Source organism: Corapipo altera, unplaced genomic scaffold, assembly GCF_003945725.1.
Source record: "Corapipo altera isolate COAL_440 unplaced genomic scaffold, ASM394572v1 0, whole genome shotgun sequence".
Lineage (NCBI taxonomy): Eukaryota > Metazoa > Chordata > Aves > Passeriformes > Pipridae > Corapipo > Corapipo altera.
Window position 1 is genome coordinate 17824801 of NW_020884872.1, and position 20941 is coordinate 17845741.

The following is a 20941-nucleotide window of genomic DNA, read 5'->3' on the forward strand; positions in this document are numbered from 1 at the left end:
CATCTTTCTTATTGACGACTTCATTTACTTTAAACCCACAGTTTCATGGGAGATCAAGTTGCTCAGGCCAAACATTAGGATGTCACTCAAATGCGAAAAAACTAGGAAATAAAGCCAGTAACTGTGCTTCTGTTTCTCTCTCCATATACAAATGGCTATAAAGTGCATTAAGTTTTATTATCCTCCTCTTTCTACAGTACCTTAGTTACATCAAAGATTTTTGAAAACTGACTCTACATCATACAGAGACAAGGAAACATTTTATAGCATGCAGTCCACAGAGAGTAGAAATGCAAATAAATAAAATGTTGACCTCATAGAAAAGAAAAAGGATAAAATTCAGGTTTCAGTAACTGAACCACATGTTCCAAAACTACTCAGAGATGCTGATTAATGACAGCGTAATTGCGAGAGCTCTTCACATATTTACACACAGTGTAAACCAAATTCTAATTCATAATACTATTTTAAGCCTTAGTTACTGAAGGAAAAGTCAAGACCATATGCAATGGCTGCTGAAATTTATCTTCAGAATCACAATCTAGTAATACTTTTTTTGATATTGGTCTATGGTGAACACTCCTTGGAGTTCTACTTTATGCAGTAAATATAATAAAGCCTCAATGTAGTTGATATACTAGTACACTTTTCTGTTTAAAAAAAAAAAATACACAATTTTAAAACATTCTAAAACAACTGTCCAACCTACAGTGTTAAGCAGAACAAGGTTATGAAAGATTTCTGAACAAAAAGAATGTTACAAATTTCAGAACCAACTCAACTTCAGTGTCTAGTTATTACTACATACCATTATCTAAAAATGCAAAAATGAAGAAAATTAATCCTTTGTCATCTGAGATAATTGTTTTTCTTATTTAAAAAATCAGTCAGAAATTTTTCTCTCCACCTACAGTCTTAAAACTATGAAGACAGTTGTCCTAAAGCTGTTAAGCCTCAAGGTGTTAAACAAACTGTCTGAAATGCACTAAAACTTACCTTCAAGGGAATAAATGTGTTCTTCAAGGTCCTCATACGTTAGTTTCTTAGGTTTGTGGATATCACTGAGATCTTGTTTATCTGTTTGTTGACTCTGAAGTCTGAAAGAATAAGGAAGAACATAAATAACTTAATAAATATAAATGCTGAACTTTGAAAAAAATAGCAATCTGAGATTTACTCACATGCTAAGCAACAGACTAAACCAAACCTAAAATCCATGCAACTGAAACGCTGGAACTTTCTGACTCAAGTTAGGGTATTGAAATCCATTCTCTAACTTTTACCAAAAGTCAACTCCATCTCTCTGATAGCCATCTTCCTGCAGCCTTTCCTCAAGGCCTTTATATGACATCAAGTCATTACATTAAACCAAAATACACTATCAAAAGGAGTACAAATGAGTAAGAAAAAACAACAAAAAAGGAGAAATACAATGAACTGTGACACTTAGTCAACTGAAATTAAGAAATTTGCCTTTTTAACCTCTGTGTTACAGTTTAATTCCCATTTTGGTGTCATCTGAACAGATGTGTTTGAAATGTATTAGGATTAGATGTCTGGCAAAATATAGACGCAGGGGTGAAAAAATCTGGGTGCTATGAAAAATGGGGTTAGTGCCCTCATTCTAAATCCCCGTTTATCTCATCAGAAAGATAATATGAAAGAACAATGTCTCCCATGTGACCCTGCCACTAAAGTCTGACCAGAACCAGAATGGCAAAAGGAGTGCAGGTCACTAATGAAATTCAGCAGCAGCGCTTCATAAAGGAGCTTACTTCACACCAGCTGGTGCTCTTCATCACAGCCTAAATATGTTTCTACTTACAATTTCTAAGGAATTCAGGTCTTCCACGGGGCAAAAGTGGAGAACAAACAAAACATACCCCCATAATGAGATTTGTTCATTAAAAAAAAATGTAAATCTGGGCACAAACAAATAAATTTGTATTGTCAGAAAGACAGTTTAGTGTCAGTGGGGAAAAACACCCTGTAAACTAAATAGGACAGAGTAAATGGAAGTTCAAGTTTTTGGATGTCTGTTTCATGTTTTGAGTCTTTCCTTCACAGAAATGGTTAAGTGTTAAATAATTCTTAAGGATGCAAGTTTCAAGGACACGCATGCCACTTTCTTCAGTACTGTGTCCTGCAACATTACTAGAAAGACAGAGAACCCCCTGCCTCAGTAACAACCCTCAATCAGTTTCTTTAGGCCTAAACAAACAAACAAACAAAAATTTAGACAATAATCTGCCTTATCACTCTAGTCTTCCTGTCTGTGTTTATTGGTTTCCTTCATACCACTCATATCTTGGAATGTAAATAAACAAGGAGCTTCTGTGGTCACAGAAGCAATTGTTCTTCCTCACTGACATAGGTCTGACTTCTAACGGTTTACTGGTGTTACAGGATATTTTCTTTTCAAAGAAGTTTCCATTGCCACTTAAAATCTACACGTCATAAACTAATCCCACAAATACACATCAATAATGTGGTATTTGCCTAATAATGAGAGTAAATAACTGGAAAAGCCCACACAAGCATTTCTCAAATATTTCATGTAACAGAAAACAGTCCAAGGCACAAGAAATTAAAAAAATATGCAACAAAAGAATGTTGCATTTAAGAAAGTCTTGGGAAAGCAGCAAGTCCAAGACAACTATTGGGACCTTATACCCTTGCTCTGTCATAAGAAACCCAAGAAAACAACTGCAACCCATAGCTGCCTGCCCAGACCTGGGTCTGTTCTCTGCAAAACAACTTGCTCATACTGTTCACTCCATCAGTCATCCAGAGCAGGATGGACTCTACAACACCCTTCAAAGTATTCTCCGTCACAGGATTAGAGCATTTTCCCGTATCACCTTCACAAGCAGGTTAACATTCAACCTTCACTTTTTAAGGTCTGTCACAGAAATAAAGGAAATCTCTGACATATGATAGAAAAGGTGAATGAGTAGGGAAAGGAGAGACAGCCCTAAAGGGACACTTAGGAAAGTAACCTCTCAGTCCCTAAAAATCCCAACAGCTCATTTTCAAGGCCAAGAACATACAGGCTCTCCGAAAATTCTAACCACATAAGAGAGCATCTCCACATTAAATGGATCTTGAGGCCTTGATAACAACAAAATAAGAAAGCCCTTCGAATGCCTCCTACAGCTGTCCCAGCACAAGCTGTCTTTCTTCACCCATCAAATCAGGAATGATGGCTAGCAGGTATGGTCTCTTCTTAGGAAAAAAACATTACAAGTTAAATACTTCTAATAGAAGCTTTTTCTGAAAATATATATTCAGGACTCTCAGTTTTGGAGAGTGGAGGCAACAGTGGCCATTAAGAACAGAACTTTACATATGGAAATAGGATAAACAGAGAAGAAAGACAAGTCATTTTTATGAAAATCTTTAATTTTGTCAAGTTATTTATTTACCTAAATAAGATTTAAATAAAAAAAAACAACAAAGAAAAAGAGAAAAGTTGTGCTACCCATCCCATTCCCACAAGCAAAGGAGACTGGAGGATCCTATTTTGAAAACAGGCACGTGAACAAGGTCTTCACAGAGAAAAAAAAAGTAATAAAGTTAGCATTACAGCTCATTAATGAATGAAATGAGAATGTACAATTGCCTTCATTTAAATTCCCAAACAGCCAGCAGAAATTCAAATGCTTCAATCAGCAAAAGCTCATCAGTCAGGTCACAGACGTGAAAAATAGACACAATTAAAGAGATATAGCTTCGTTCAAAGCAAACCAAAGAGTTTGCTTGGTTTTTCATAACTAAGTTCCTCTTGAGGTATGATATCCAAAAATGGAAATCCTTATCCACCTTTAGAAAAGTTTTCACTTATAAAATTAATGGCTTGCTTGATTTGTAAAAGCAGCTATCACTGTGAACAGTTAGATAAACACTTCTTTAAAAAGCAGGTTAAAAATGTTGCTTTGTAAACAATGTTACCTGATTTTCTGGGCATGACTGGATGGTGAGGAAGGAATAGACTCAGAGGATGAAAGCAGATATGGCTTTGAAATAGGAGAAAGCACCTGGTCAACACTCTGCTGTGAAGAGGTAAGGGATGAGCTCTTCATGTCTGCAGAATAAAAATCCCACAATTTATATTAGTTATTTGTCCTACCACTTCTCAGACAAGGCTGACTGTACAACACATGCATTACTGAATTGCGCAGGTACGATGACTCAAGGGCAACTAACAACCAGATCTTAACACGAACTTTCTTGTACTGGTTATTTCTCTTCTTCCTTTACCTCTCCTGTGTGGGAATTCTCCTCCACAACCCTTCTCCATCACCATATTGTTACTCCTCACGAAGTCGATCATTCTCATCACCCCATAGTATGACCATGTTCACCACAAACTGAAGCCCAACAGCAAATAACTTCTCCTATGCTGGGCCTTAGAGAAAGCACTCAGATCTGGATTTCAAGCTGTGCTTGCTAACCAGCAAAAGACAACGCTTGAGGTCTCCCAAAGGCTATTCTTCATTATCAAATTTAACCCACAGGTTTCACTTTCTACAGATTGGTGAAAGCGGGCAACAAAGAAAAGAAGAAAATACTTTAATATTCTATCCTTTTATCAACAGTTGTGAAGTTATCACAGAAAGAAACAGATAGTATGACTAGAAGTCTCGAGTTTTCTAAGAAAACAAGGTAAAAAACAAAACTGCATTAAGAAGGCTTTTAATAAAACTTGCGAAGCCCAGCACTTTGGTTAAGGTTTGTTTTGCAATTCTAATTTTCCTTTCCTGTGTAGCTGCACAGGTCTTTCATTACTAAACTACAATCTACTAATTTTCCCATAAGATATGGTTTTCACTAAATAAGCAGCAACTGTTGTTTTTCTTCTCTTTATTGATCAAAGAGTCAGTGTTTATTTGGTTCAAGGGATAGATGAAAAGCCACTATTAACACTTCCACACCTGAAGTTCTTTCAGGTGGTCATACAGAAGTGCTACCTGTTCATGGTGCACATCACATTGCAAAAGTAAAGATGCTTCAGACAACAGTTGCCCATGGATTTTTATCTCCAGGCAGCCCCTAGGCCCACACAACACAGTTGAACACCCTCTAAGGAAGATGCACACTAACGGAATGGCACTAATAGCAGACACATTGTACTCATGTACTGGCAGTACGTGTTTGTGGTGGGAACCCCTCAGCTCACCCATGTGCAATCTTCTTTATAAAATAACTTGTCAAATTTTCACATGCAGAACAAATGGACAAGAACAGCATATAGCACTTACCGCATGCACCTCTCTGCCATAATACATCCTGTATGTTAGGACACAAGTGACACACAAGTCACCTCATACAGTAATTTACTACAACCTACTACTATTTAGAAATTATCTAGGATTGACCTTACTGTTTTTCTACTAAAAGACAAATAGCTGAGATCTTTGGCTCACAGCATGCTGTCTGCAAGACTCATCAACCTTGCCCTTTTCCATCAGAAGGTATAAAGCTTGGTCAAGTAATGATCAAGTACTGATCACATAATAGGAAGCATGGGTCAGTTGGAAATCCAAACTTCTTTCTCAGTAACTGTTTCCTGATCCGGGTTACTGTCTGTTAGAGACAGAAAGCGTGAGAAAATAGAAAAGGATCCTGCCCTACTTCTAGTTGCTTTTAAAGAAATGGGCTTATTCCTTCCCAGCAGAAAGTCAAAGTTGAAATATGTCCAATGTGGGCTTGGGAAGGAAAACAGTCAAATGCATGAGCTAATTTAAAGGAAGAGGAAAAAACCGCATAATCCTTCCAGTGGCAGTTAATTTAGTAAAACAGCTGTTAGATCTGCCAACTGCAAGTATTGTAGAAGAGGACATGCTTCTTGCTTTTATTCTCCAAAGATAGGTGCTGACAGCTGAGCTGCACTTAACCTCACTTAAAGCAAAAACAAATCTCAGACTCACATGCATGGTATCTTTTACCTCTTTAAATTTACCCTCAGTTGTTCAGACTGGTTATTTTCAACAGCACTGCAAAGCTCCACAGAAGGTGTCCAGAATGACTTACAGTTTTCTAGCAAAACCACATCTGGTGTTTCAGCCATCTCTAGCATAAGAAGATAACATATATACCAGTATAAAAGCACTCAGAAGACTCTTGAAAGAGAGGTGACATACCAGTGGGAAAGTAATCTAACTGGAAGCAGACAAATCATGCTAATGGCGCGTCACCACTGAAGCTCCTGTGCTTACTGGGGCATGTACCAGCTGCAGCCTGGTTTCCTACACTACATACCACTCAATTTCTGTAACTCCTAAATCAGGTAATGCACTCTTATCCCTCTCCATAGCCAGTCAGTCTTGTGCATTAACGAAAGAACTGATCCACTGGAAAAAAAAAGAGATCTGCCATCCTGTAACTAGCCATGAAAAAGTACAAAGACAGGAAGGATTGCTAAGGTTATGCACACAACTCTAGCTTTAACATTTCCTAATTCTTCAACAAAACCCTAGTGTTATGAACGATTTTGTGTGTGTGTAGTATTAAACAAGTAGTCTGAGGATACTTTATATAGGAGCTGACAGAGAGAACTTAAAACATGAAAGACTGCTTTGGAAGTTTAACTTTCAAATATGTTTTCAGTAACAGAGCATGATACTCTACATGCAGAAACACAGGGACAGCCACAATCAATCAGAGTGTTTGTAACTCGTTTTTAACAGAGCCTGTTAATAACAAACTAAACTAAAATTGGAAAGGAGAATACCCACCCAACCTTTCCTCAATTGAGACTTTTTTGGATCCTCCTGACAGAGAAGTTTTATTTCTGCATCTGTAGTTGTTGCCACAAGAGCAATAAATTACACAACTTACGGTATGAAAAAGCACTTCATCCTTTCCTTTCAATGTCATGGGATTCTGGGGTCTGTGAAGCAGTAATTAATCGATCCCTTTTCACCTTTTCCACATCATTCATTGCTTTCCACAGCCTACCTCAGCCAACTCTCTTCCAATCAAAGCTGCCCTTGTATTTAACCTTCCTTCATGGAGAAGCTGATCGTTATCTTTTTTTTTTTTGTTACTATCTCTTTTTTTTCCATCCTATTAAATCCACTTTGAGCTAGGGTGACAAGAATTGCATCACTCAAGGAGCAGAAATACTGCAGATTTGAAACAACATAATTTTCAAAAAAAATTAAATTGCTTCTCCATTTTGCTTGCTTTTCTGTATATGGTCTTAAAAAAAAGGAAAAAAGAGACTAAGTAATTATTAGACACTGTGAAATTAATAGAAAGTTAAAATTTTTCAACCATGACTAAGCCCTTCTCCCTTACAATTGCTCAGGAATATTTAATAAAGATGTCACAGCAAAAACAACAAACAAAAGCAAATCTGGACCTTTCAGACTGCAAAGCTCAATTTAAGAGAAGCCAAAGCAGTCTTCTGCTGCACAGGTTAACCAGAACAGTTAAATGAAAAGTTAGAAATACAAAAGGGATACAATTAATGTTGCAAAGTAGTTATACTTCATAGCAACCGTTGAATGAAACTCTGCATATCATAAGGTTACACCTGCAGTGCATTATATGGCATAGTCTTCTCCTGAGAGCTACTTAAGACATGTTTAACTTCCCTCAATGTATTTCTCCAGTACTTGTTTCCAGGAATAAGCAGTACTCCAAGCAGCTAGTGTATTTTGTCTCTTGCAAAACCACAACTCCTGACTTCTGCATCTTCGCAAATAACAAACAAGGGAAAGACTAACGCTGCAAAATCTTTCTCTTCCCATAGAGCAAGAGGAACAGTACATAAAACTCCACTACTGCACCACATTAACAATCATGACTTACCATCTGGAATTTTCTTGTTACTGAGATCTCTCATGGATTTGGAAATGGGAGTAGATGAAAGGCGTCTTGACGATGATGCTCCTCTCTGTGGTGGTGTTAAGGGATTTTTAAAGATATCAGCCTGCCCAGTTCTTTTGACGTGTTCTTCACCTCTTGGACTGCTCAGAAGGGAATGTGGGAAGCTGGGATTATCCTCTACAAGTTCATGCTGGGTAGTCAAAGGGGGTCCACTAAGAGCATGCTGTAGAACTAAAGGAGACTCCATCTTTCTTGGTGTTCTGCTTGCAGCTGCATTCTGTATGACTCTGTGTTGGTAATTCCTGTAAGCTTCTTCCAAGTACTCTGCCTCTTTTGATAGCTCTTTTACTCTAGCCCAGGTTTGCGTGATGTACTCCAGGTCAGAATCCGGGGAAGCACTGCGTGGCTGTAACTGCTGGCTGTCTCTTGGCACAGCATTTACCTGCATCACATCAGTCATAACACGATTCTTCAGGAATGCACTATCCACGTAAATATCATGGGGTACAGCTCTGTCACCGGTGAAGTCAAGGACAGAGCGATCGACAAGCGAAGGTTTTGGGTTCCGATACACTTCATTTTCCAGAGCTAAATTATAGCAAGAGAAAGTGAGTGACACTAAAGAGAGAGAGGGAGACCCATAACAAAACAGAAACAGTAAAACGTGGCATTTAAATTCCATTCTGATCAAAATTATTTTAACATGGAATTGGCTTGTATTTTGAGAATTTAAGGGGTTGATTAAATGTATTTTTAATGTGGCTACAAAGCTGCAAATTAACGCTACTATTTTTTATTATATAATCCTTCCATGTAAAACTACCTTAAATACATACTTTACAATATTATTATTTAAATTATGTTTAAATAAAGAAAGAAACATGAAAACATCACCACTTTGGATACCTTATATCTAATCATGTTGTTAAAGGCTGAAGAACACAAGGCATGTCACAAGTCTTAACAGTTTCCTTCTATTTAGAACAAAAAAGAATTTTGGACAAAAACAACATAGCACACAGAAAATATTATAAGCTTGTTTTTCTTAAAGTACTAAAAAATTATCAGTTAAATTGCATGTTTGGGGCTGTCTGCTTCCTGGCTTGCACTTTTGGGCTTCAACAAGCCCAAAAGACCAATCTATAGGGTTGTTTCTTTCTCAGCAAAATTACAACCTTGTTTTTTATTGTACATAAACGGTTCTTCAATGACTTCATTAACTCTGATTTAAATAAGTCCCTGAAGTATTTACAGTCATTTAATTAAAACATATATTTGCTATTTTGACACAAACAAATTTCCAATTCCAAATGGTACTGATACTTGTACCATAAATGAAAATGTACATATTGAGTTAGTGAATAATATAAAATATTGCATATACTGAATTATGATGAAACACATTATATATAATGTATAATCATTGCAGAATTCAATTCTGTATTTTTACATTAAATATACATCCCAAAACTTTTACTTACAATACTTGATATTAGTAATTTGACAAAGGCATCTTTAGAACTACATTTCTTCAGCGGACTGAATTGCTTTATGCCTCTGTTTCTAATGCCCATACAAGATAAGTTAAGTTAGGCAAAAGTTATTAGCCTTGACAAATTCTGTCAATGAGTCCGACTTAAATTTCTGAGTTATGTAATACAATTTGATTATGCTTACTATGCACATTCAGGAATCAAAATGCATTAAACCACAACTCGCCTGCTGGAAAATGCTGTTTACATTATCAACAAACATTACTGCCTTCATACTGAGGAAAAACAGACAATAAAAATATGCAACTGTTCAGGGAGGAGAGTTTTCCCTTCCTCCTGTATATTTTTTTCTGAAAGGAAGTTTTAATGAGTTTGCTTTTTAAACTGGGCTTTTAAATAGATTTTGATTTTAAACTTTAAATCTACTTCCTGGTGGTATATAAGTTCTATGCAACTGCAGCTTTTTTAAGCTTCTGGAAATTCTTACACTTGTCCTTCATAAAGGACTGTTGTGGTGTAAGATACAAACCTGCCTGTGTTTGTTTCACTTGCAGTTTCAGTTCTTCAACCTGCATGTTTAATTTTCTGACAGTAGCTTCGGACTCTAACAGTTGGGTCTCTAGCTGGGCACAACGCTCAACCTATAAGAGATCAAGAGAAAAACAAAACCCAGCATAATTTAAAAAAAGAATAATTTCAACAGGCTGAATACTTGCTTTCTAAATGTTTTTCAGGTTCAGTCAAACCATTATCACATATCCTACTGAGAGTCAGTACTGACAACTTGTTGACGTGGAAAGATTTACTTTGGTTATGCTGGGTTGGTTTTATTTTTTGGTAGATTTTTGTGTGGTATGTGTTTTGTTTTCTTTAGAGCTGTTTACATAAAAATAAGCACTGTACAAACAATCCTTCTAACTACATGCCAAACAGCCTGCACAGGCAGATGGATGAATGTGAAAAAGATGACAGGAAGAAGAAAGGATTCAAATAATTTAAAACCAATAATTTACCTTACTTTGTAGCTGCTTTTCCAAAATCTGCTTACGACTCTCAAATTCATCCAGCACCAGCTTCCTAGAGTGCTCTACTCTCCTCAGCTCCACTTGGCAGGCCAAGTACTCTGCCGAGGGCTGGGACAGCTCTACCCAGAAAGAGAAATACGAGACACTCAGATGAGTGTGCACTGTGCACTTTTCTACATGATACCCCTTGAAAACATAAAGCTGATTTGTATTTATGAACATAATAAGGTTTTGCCTGAATAAACTACTTGGGGATTTTTTTTCTTCCTTTTACAAGGGACCAAAATTTTTGTTGGGGTAGTCATACATCTCTACTCCCCCATAATCTCAAACACACATTAAAAATACTTGGTATTTATAACTGTAGTTAGGCAAGCACTTAATAATGCCATGTTCTTTTACCATGATTAACTAATAATCAACATACTAATGCCATGGTTAGAAATATTGCACTGCTTTTTTCAAAGTGTGAAAGGAATATCCTTCATATTATAACTACCACTTAATTCAGGATTTCTACCATACAGACATATAAAAGAAAATAAACTTATGTCAAGGACTGTTTAATTTTATGCAAACATTAGCTTGGGTTTCATGCAAACAACAAGTAAACATAATACAGAGAAAGTATTTTAATGAAAATCTATTTCTAAACAAATAATTGTAGAGAAAGATAAACAAGAGAATTACTAAATCATTCACACTGACTGTCTCGGAGATGCTGGTTCTCACTGCGAGCCTCATCCAACTGTTGCCTAAGTAGTTTATTCTGCACTTGGAGCTCCAATTTCTCCTCCTTTAGCAAAGGATAGTCTGATAACTCTTTCAGTTTCTCTGTCAACAACTGATTCTGTTTATTTGCCAACAGAACCTGAGCCTTCACTGACTCCAAATCCAGCTGCAAATAAAAAACAGTTCAGGAGCTTATGAACCTCTGTACTACTTAACAATTACTTTTAGTTCATATTTTCTTTTTTATTAATGTACCTTAACTGCACCAATTAGAATACAGTTTCTTTAAATTCATATTTACAATTACCTCAAGCTCTTTCGTGCGTGATACAGCTTGCTTGAGTTCCTCCTTTTTCGAATTAACAGCAATGGCTTCTTCATGCAAAAGCATGGCTTTCTCTGCAGGGAGGATTACAAATGTTGAATTAAAATTAGTAGAGTATTACAGTAAAAAACTGTATCAGCAAAAAACAGTTTTAAGCTGCTAAGCCCAACATTCAATTTAATTCAAGACATAAAAATGACTGAATGTCATACACATTCCTTCAAAATTAAGTAAATCACACTGTGTGTATATATATATACATATGTATATACACTTCTAGAATGAAGTAAATAGAATTCATATGTGTGTGATATATCATTTCTTACAGATGTACCTAAAAGTCTAAACATGTTATCTGTTCCACCTCTCTTCCTCAAGCTCCACTTAAGCATCTTGTGCACAATAAATGCAGAAATTGGCAACCATTCAAGGGTACGGTACCAGAGTTCAGTTAAAGAGTGTGAGGTAGTAGGACTTCAGAAGGAAAGGGGAAACTGGAAAACCAGGAATGCCTTGCAGCCTCTGCACAAAGCAGCAGCTTACAGTTCCCACTGTGTTCTGAACAGCAAGGAGTTGCTGACTTGTCACTGAATCCTGCTACATCTTTTTAAAATCTGTTGTGATGGCTTTTCTGTCACTTATACCACTGTTACTGAACACCGTGACTGTTCAGTAACAATAGTGGTTTGATATTTGCTAGTAAAAGCTCTAGAGATAAACAGGTACTTTATCAATCTCAGACAGATGGTTACCTTTATTTTTTTTCTCATCTTCAGTAACTTTATTGGTTCTGGCTATGTATTCTTCTTTTAATTCAAGCTGGTATCTAGAAGCAAAAAGAATTATGTATTCCCAAAGTATGTGTGTACACACATGCCCAGGCACTTGTGCAAACTCCAGTCTTTCTCAAACTAAATTATAATCACACAATTATTTATTGACAAAATTAACTATTGCAGAGCCACCAGAATGGTTGGAAAGGGCCCTGCCAATCACCTCATTCAACCACCTGCTTGAAAAGCAAGGCTACTGCCAACTCTACAGCAGGTCATCTGTGGCTCTTCCTAGCCAAGTCTTGAAAAACCTCAAAGGATGTATGTTACATCACCTCTCTGGATGATCTGTGCCAATGCTGCACTACTCTCCCATTAAAAATTTTTTCCCTATGTCCAAGATAAATCTCCCCAGCCACAATTTACAGCCCTGCCATATGAACTCAGAGGTCACATTTGAGAATCCAATAACTATCCTGCTTGTCTTTACTAGGCTGCCTCCAGTTTCAGCATGACTTTTTTGAACTGGGGAGCCAAAACCTGGGCATGATATTCCTAGAACAGCCTTCCCCAATACCTGAAGGAGCCAATAAGTTCCCTGAGTCTGATGGCCATGCTGCTACTAATGTTACCATCATGCCATTTGCCTCATTTGCCAGAGCACGCTGCTGGCTCATAATCAACCTGGCATTCACTGTAACTCATCCATCTCCTCTTCAGAAATGCAGCTCCTCAGTCAATTAATTTTCTCCATTTATACTATCCCATACGGCTATTCTGCCTCAATTCTTTGAAACTATGTTCAAGCAGATGGTACCAAATAAAAGAGGGTAATCTATATGAGAGAATCCCTCTCCAAAAATGGGAAGGGATGAAGAAGGTAAGAGCAAGCCAGTCTGTACAATGGACTAGTGTGTTTCTCACTCTGTTTCCAAGAAACATGTCACATCTCTTTCATGTTAATTTCCCCTTTGTGCCTCCTCCACATTCATAAAAAGGTCAGTTCTTTTAACTGTGGTCAAAGGAAGTCACTAATACTGCTTCAGATTCTCTTCTCTAAACGTATGACTAATATCACCTCTCTTTTCCAGATATTAATACAGAATTTAAACTACAACAATAATGTAACCTAAAATCAAAAGAGAATTTTTTTCTACAGTGAGCTTTTTCTGAAGCTGACAGTACGTTTTCTCTTACTAGCAAAGAGCTAAGCAATAATGTTAAGAATTCAAGCTCACTAAAACAAAAACATAAGCGCACATTTTCAAAGTCCTTGCTCTGTTACGTTTTTCAAAAGAAATCCTATACAATTTAATATTCTGTTTTCTAAGGAAGTAGCATGCATCCCACTAGAGAAAAAAGAAAAATTTACTTTAAGAGTTCTGTCTTCAGCCTCTGGTCATATGTTTCCTCTATGTTCTTCACAGCAACCTCTCGACGCCGAAGTGCATCATCAATAGCTTTATTTTTCTCTTCCTGAAGTTTCTGAGTGCTGAAATATCCAAAATATACAGACCAGTAATAGAATAGAATAGAACAGAATAGAATAGAATAGAATAGAATGACCATTTATAAAGTCAAACCTTTCTGTTTTCTTTTCTACAACAACATTTATAGACATCAAAGGGTAATGTGCTTACTTGGAATACTGTAGCAAGTTGAAATTATCATCAGAATCTGTCATTGTAGTTCATTAAGAACAAGGACATGTGACACAAACTAAATTGCCCTATTTAAAATCCAGTACTAATCAATTATGCAGCTCTTCTGGGTTAAGCCTGGCTAAGTTTCCAACACCAGAAACATTTCAGAGGAGAGAGTGATGAGCAGGCTATTCTATCAGCACCCTCTGCTGGGTTGATAAAAAAACCCAAGTTTTTGTTAGCAGGATACTCATTTTGCTCACAAACATTAAGTAGTATTTAAAATTTGACCAAAAATGGTTTAGTTATTTTTTTTATTTAACTAAAGAAAACTGATCTTATTAAGGACAAATAAAAAAACCCAACTCCAAAACATAGGACTAACAAGGCAAAAAATATCATATATGTGATTCATGAGCATTAGGGTTACATACTGTGTTCTTTGTTTGGGGGTTTGTTTTTTTTCTTAATTTAAGCACTTCAAAGCAAACATCTGGTTCCTTGCCCCCAAAGCAATGCTGAACCATTTTGGTTGGATGAAGCGGAATAGAAAAAGAACCAAACCCAGCCTTTGTGTGGGGTATCCTGCTAATGGAGACAGTGTACAACACTGCTCAAAATGTAAAATGTAACTGCTGGGATATATAATCTACTTCAACGCCATAGTAGCAGAAAGATCCTGAAGCACACTTTTCAGAAAAAGGACAGCAGCATCATTTACATACATCCTTCAGCAACTTACAGTTCAAATGCCTCCATCCGTTCCTTCAGTTCTGCCTCCCTGGTTCTTACGGCTTCGATATCTTTCAGCAGACTTTGTCTCTGAGAATACACTTCCTTTGCTTCTATCTGAATCACAAAATATTATCCCTAGTTTTACTTCACATTTTATACGTGTATTCACTGTTTAACACATTCAATTTACAAAGGATCTTCTTCTGAAACTGATCTTACTCCCATAAATATTAATTATAGAGTAATAATTTGAAATAACATCCAGAATCAATTGTATGTATCTTTTTGTGTTCCCTTTCTACTTTTACTCTGAGTAAAAATGTTTTAAATGGAGTCACTATTAGCTACCTGTAAACACTTCTCCTTTAAAAATAGCACTGATTAAAACTTATGTAAAAGGAAAAATTACAGAATAAATATGTTCAAACACTTGACTTTTTAAAATAAAAAATAGTTTTGTATGTTTTCACAAGACATAATTGAAAAAAACAAATACCAAACTCCCTGATGAAACATGATTTAAAACTGAAACTGAGTAAACCAACAGCCTTTCAGTTTTTGCAGTTTAACTTAGAGAACTCAAACAAATTGTAAAAGGGATTCTGTAAGTGATGAACATGTTAATACCAAAAGTCACCTATCCTCCTATTAATAAAAATGGCTTTTCTCATCCGTAAGCACAAAAGACATTATTTCTCTCCAAAGAAGTAATAAATGTCTAAGAAGAAAATTATGATTTTGCCATACAGGTGCTTATATCAAGTTTGAAAGCTGTGTGCATTTGACAGTGCTGAAAGATTCAGCTGCTGCTCCTGGCACAAAAAAGAGAGCAGTTTCTCAAGCCACATTTCCAAGTTATCACAGTGAAGGCTTAAATCATCTGACATCTTTAATGTAAATATACCTGGATTCTGCTAAAAGAATTCCTATGTATATGAAACATACAGTTCTCAGTGAGTTCAGAAGCTGACAAGAGAATTAAATATTCATACACAATACTTGACAGCTATGTTGATCTAGTAATTTGTTGTGGGTTTTTTTAATTATTGAATTAATTTCACACCCACAAAAGAAGACTGATAGCATAAAATAGATGGTTTTCTTGTAAGCTTCTAAGGACATAACCATGAAATAAATTCATGGCGTAGTGACAAATTGTTTAATAATATAATAATACAAAAATCTATTCAGAAACCTGTATGACTTCTTCGTTAACCAATACCACATGTTCTCAGGGAAAAAAAACAACACACAAACAAAACCATAAAACCACCACAACAAAGCAAAAATATGGTCAGCATTTGTGGACAACTGTTATTTGGATATGAAGGTCTACTGCAGACAGCAGGGGGGTAGCCAGGCAAACAGGCAACAGGAGAGCAAACAAACTATTCTCTCAAAGACTGAGTTAATAGAGACTGAGATAAGCAATTGAGAACTACATACAAATTACTGTGTGCTGTAGTAACAGTTACTACCCTGGCAAAACACCAAGAATTAACAGCCCAAAGGAGTAACTCATCAACACAAAAGTGTTCAAAGAAACAAACGGAGATGCCAGCATACAGTAAAGACAGTGGTTATTCAAAACATTCAACATATAAAGACAAACAGAAACGGTCTACCTGTACCCTACAGGCTATGTATTCCCTTTAGGTTTAAGTCCTTCTCAGCAGTTAAAAGGACTTAGATTTTAACTAAAAATTATGTTCAACTTTCCATTAAAAAAAAATAAAATCAGTGATCTGAATTCAGTAAAACTATTAAAACAGACTTTAAAGTCTTTATTACATTTAGATCCTTCAATCCCAGCTTCCAGAACTGTTCCTTTTCTAGCCACCTCTACTTTGGTATTTAACCATATTCATTCTTGCAGTCGCTAAATTAATTCCCCTATTTATGAGAACAAAAGTAAATTCAAAGTTTTTCCTAGTAAGACAAGTAAGATCTGAAGGTAAATCTCCCAAAGACAAAACAACAGTTTCACCAACTCACTGAATCACTTTTAATAGATAAAGAAAAAAATACTTGGAACTTTACCTCTTGTTGCTTTTGAAGTCTCTCAATAGCATTCTTTTCACGAGAAATCAAGGCTTCAGACTTTGCTTGATGTGTCTTCTCTAACTCGTGACGCAGCTCAGAGATTTCTTTCTGGGTCTGCACTTTCTCCTCCATTTTAATCTTTGCTACTTCAACTTCTTTAAAATGTTCCAGCTTTTACATAAAGGAGGAAGAGAGGGCTAAGCAGGGCCATTTTAGAATTGACAAAGACAATCCTCTCTAAGACAATTCTAAATTTCACCTAGAAAATCTAGTTAGGAAATGATAATTTGATAAAAATTAATTACTGTGATAAAAGTATCTTAGCAGGACATGCTACCTGCACATCTCACATAGTTTTCTTGTGTTCATCCAGCATCCCGAAGCAGATCTTACACAAAACTATTAGCTTTAGACAAGAGCAAAATAGAGACCTATAAAGAAAAACACATTGCAGATGTGATATTCTGCTTGGAATTAAGGAAAGGTCAGACTCTGTAATTCCTCTTCTGACACTGTCTCTATTCTTGCCCCTTTCCCAAAGAACCACTTTTGACTAGTGATTTAAGAAATGGTAGAAGCAGACTGATCCTGCATTGCTCAGCAACCACAGAAATTCATCTGGATGGCATAAAAAATGCAGAACAGGTAACTCCACATAAAGAGAGATTCCACAATCAGGTTACAATCTTGATTCACTGACTCCTAAGCACAATTGAAAATAAAAGTAAATGCACACAAACAGGAAGGTATGAATCTTGCAACTGCACAGAAGAATTGTAGGGAACATGACTCCACACAGTGTGTGAAATACGATGTATGCAAGAACAAATGGGATTATAAAGAATTACAATAAAAATTTGGATGACAAGGGAAAGCAAGCATACAAGATAAGAAACGGTAAGGAAAAATGAACAAAAGAATAAAAAGAGAATGACAGAAAAATTGTGAGACTGGAAAAAAGATTAAAGAGGAGGAAAAGCACAGTAGCAATGTCTAATCTAGGAATTTGGGTCTGTGGGCATAAATTTTATGAAAAATTAAGAAACAGTGAGACAGTACAGCACCACTTGTATACAGACAAAGTCGATTAGAAAAGTCTCACAGCAATTCACCCCACATTGTTAAGGAATTCAAGTAAAGTCAATTGAATTTAGAAGAGATTTATACCTGGTTAAGATTTCAATCTCCTTTCTTACAATTGGTTTGCCTAAACTGATACAAACTTAACAATACACAAATTATCATGTTTGACATGATAATTTGACACAGACAGAGACAGTTAGGGAATAAAGACTAAATGAAAAATGAAGCTAAAATACATTGGCAGTTTTAATTCTGCATCCTTCTACTTGTCTAGGTGAATAAATATGACTACATTGATTTCCTCAAACAGCTTATATGCAGCTGAGTGCCTTTAAAAGTGTGTCTAAGAATTCTGATTATTAGATTATATTTTTATATCCCAATAAACTACTGATCTTGAGAGAAACTAATGAAAAAAATTATTTAAATGAACTACAGTTAATTTTTTCTATCCAAATAAACAGTTGATTTTGACAGAAATTTATGGAAAAGAAAAAGATGCATTTAAATGAATTGCAGTATTTTCTTTCTGCTACATTTTTCAGACACAGGGATCATCAAAGGATTACATGACAAAATTCTAATTTTATTTCCAAAATGAAGGAAAACTCTCTAAAAGAGCTGTCTTCAATTAGAGGAAGAAAAAAAATCCACAGAAATAATTAATAGTACTGTCTGTTATGACTTTAGTGTTTCTGTGCAATGCTTTGAAATACTATGCAAATTCTCACCAGTATTAAAAACTAACTATCTGCCAAGCTACAGAGCAGCAAATCACAGCTCTCAGTTGCTATGCATTATATTGAAATCCAAGCTTTAAAATCATAACTAGTAAGGAAAATAATTAACATGACTAAGCAGAGTAAACATTTCTCCATAAAACAAAATAATCAAAAAGCAAATAAAATTTACCAAATTAAAACAACCAGAGTAAGTAAATGTTTTGTTAAAATCAACATCAGAATAAAAAGCTTAACATTCTATGCACATACAACAAAAAAGGAGGATTGCAAATATATGTTATATCATCAAATTAACAATTGATATTTGATTAACTTAACCTTTTGTGCTTGCTGTAACTATTAGATCTTTAATTTCAGTTTACTTTAAGTATTAAATGTTTGCAATGTACAGAGTCAAAATTAACAAATGTCTCCCTCAAATTCATTGACCAGAGTTATACCTTTTGATGCATTTCTGCTTGAAGCTGCTTCTCTATTTCTTTTCTATATTCATGAAGTTTTACTTCTAAAGATTCGTATTTCTGATGCTGGGGATAAGAGTCTGCAAACTGCTCATCAATCAGCTGAAGCTTCTCAGCTATAAAAAAGGCAACATATCCACCATAATTTAAAAAAAGTCACCACAGTTATCTTACCAAAAACTGTAGGAACCTGTCTCTCTGCAGGATGTTCCTCAGCTTATCTAAGTAGCACTATCCTAGAAACACTTGCGTCCTACAAAGGCAGAGGCAGAATGCCATTGATCTGCTTTATGCCACACAACACATATCTAGGAGGAGGCACTTAGCTGCTTAGGCACTATTTGTGGTATTACATAGTCATTCATCCTGTTTTACATGGGTGGACTAGAATTTTTAGCTTTTTTGTAGTAATATACTAACAACAGCATTCATATTATAATTCAAGAACTCCCAATCTATGTGTAACTTGCACTGAAACACTCACAGAAGGAGAAGTAAGGCATGCATTTACAATTACGTTTTCTAGAACATATTTCAACACATAACATTTACAGTCCATCTGTCATAACTAAATGTCCAAGAAAACACCTGAGCAAAAAAAAAACACCAAAAAACCCCCAACAAACAAACAAAAAAAACCCATAAAAAGAATCTTGCCTTTTTAAAGAAAATTTAGAAATTCCATGTACTAGTGATAGACATGATCTTCACTTATTATTACTTTAGGCTACTTTTGAATAAGTAATGAAAGCATACCATTCATGCAATACATAAATCCATACCATTTACCAATATGAAAGTATTTGGGGAGACTTGCTTGCACAGGCTGCACTTACCAAGAGATTCTCTATAAGGAGGCACTGAGGTTGTCTGAGTTTCTGTGTTATGAGTTTCCTTATTTAGATGATGCTCTGTAAGTCCAATTAAAATCTGCATAAGAAAACCTGGCAAGATCCAATAGTTCAATTAGTTCTCATTTCATAACAAAACTGAATTTGAGCCTGTAATTAACAAAGTAATTTTCAATTTACAAGAAAACCTACTTGATTTATAGAAAGAACAAGTATTTAAGTAAACTGTTGTGGTATTATTAGAAGCACAATTCAGTCCATCTCATTCAGCAAAAGCTGTCCTTTTGTAACTTTTCCTCCCATCCATGTCTCTGTCTCTTTCACTCCCAAGGTCAGTTGAGAGTGAAGATTATTACTACTGAATTATGAAGCTACTTTACGTTATACAGTATAGCTAGGCTTCATCGTAAGACATAAGAATTATTTCTTATTCAAAACAATGGAAACTAAATTAAACCTGTAACTAGTTTTGAAGTACATTCTGCAAGTTAATACAGTATTATAAACACAACCCAAAATCTGAGTTTGCCAAAGGGAGTGTGGAAAGCTTCCAAAGAGCATTATATTTAATACCTGATTACAGATTTTTCTCATGTTTCTAATGTTCAAGTCATTTATTTCATAAGTGAATGTTAACACCTAATCCACACCACAAATAGGAGTCAGATAATCCTGAAATATAACATTTATCACCCTAGTGTACTGCAAGCTTCAAAATCCAACTGAATCCATATTATTCCATACCAACATACACTAAAGAAATCTGAATTTTTATTGCTCACATCTTAACAAAAATGAAGCTAACACAATTATCCTTGTCTGCATCATATACAAACATCTTGTACCTTTATTTTCCTTCTGGGTTCCTGAAGTCTGTAAGAAAGAAAAGAAGTTTTAGCCAGTCTATTTTCATCACCGCTGTAATTTAAATTTATTTTCAAAATCAAAATAACTTTACCAGTGATTCGTAAAGACTGGACTTTGGACTGATCCTCATTAAGTGAAGAATGTCTTGCATAGTCCACAGCTTTGGGGAAAAGAAAGATCAGTGACAAAAGGTTAACTGATTGAAAATAATTTCAAATATGTAACAGGCCCTATTTTACAGTTGTAAATGTTTTCCATTGTAAGATCTATTCATCGTGTTGTAAAATCATTCAGAGGCTGCTGTTCTAGTACTACATTTACGTATCTCCCC

The 20941-nt window shown here is 35.6% G+C and overlaps 1 protein-coding gene across 2 annotated transcripts in view; it reads right to left on the reverse strand.

Moving 5' to 3' along the window:
- The window catches only part of OFD1 (OFD1, centriole and centriolar satellite protein), a 30271-nt gene that overhangs the window by 7364 nt on the left and 1966 nt on the right, over positions 1-20941 (reverse strand). The window contains exons 4-18 of one of the 2 annotated variants that reach the window (XM_027638581.1): positions 20702-20770; positions 20589-20616; positions 19729-19836; positions 18872-19008; positions 16603-16776; positions 14570-14676; positions 13557-13676; positions 12164-12237; positions 11394-11485; positions 11063-11252; positions 10343-10473; positions 9859-9970; positions 7819-8424; positions 3952-4084; positions 997-1097 (exon numbers count right to left, since the gene is read on the reverse strand). In XM_027638581.1, coding sequence (XP_027494382.1) covers positions 997-1097; positions 3952-4084; positions 7819-8424; positions 9859-9970; positions 10343-10473; positions 11063-11252; positions 11394-11485; positions 12164-12237; positions 13557-13676; positions 14570-14676; positions 16603-16776; positions 18872-19008; positions 19729-19836; positions 20589-20616; positions 20702-20770 — 2182 coding nt within the window. The remainder of the gene's footprint in view (positions 1-996; positions 1098-3951; positions 4085-7818; positions 8425-9858; positions 9971-10342; positions 10474-11062; positions 11253-11393; positions 11486-12163; positions 12238-13556; positions 13677-14569; positions 14677-16602; positions 16777-18871; positions 19009-19728; positions 19837-20588; positions 20617-20701; positions 20771-20941) is intronic. The other variant, XM_027638591.1, reaches the window with a different exon arrangement.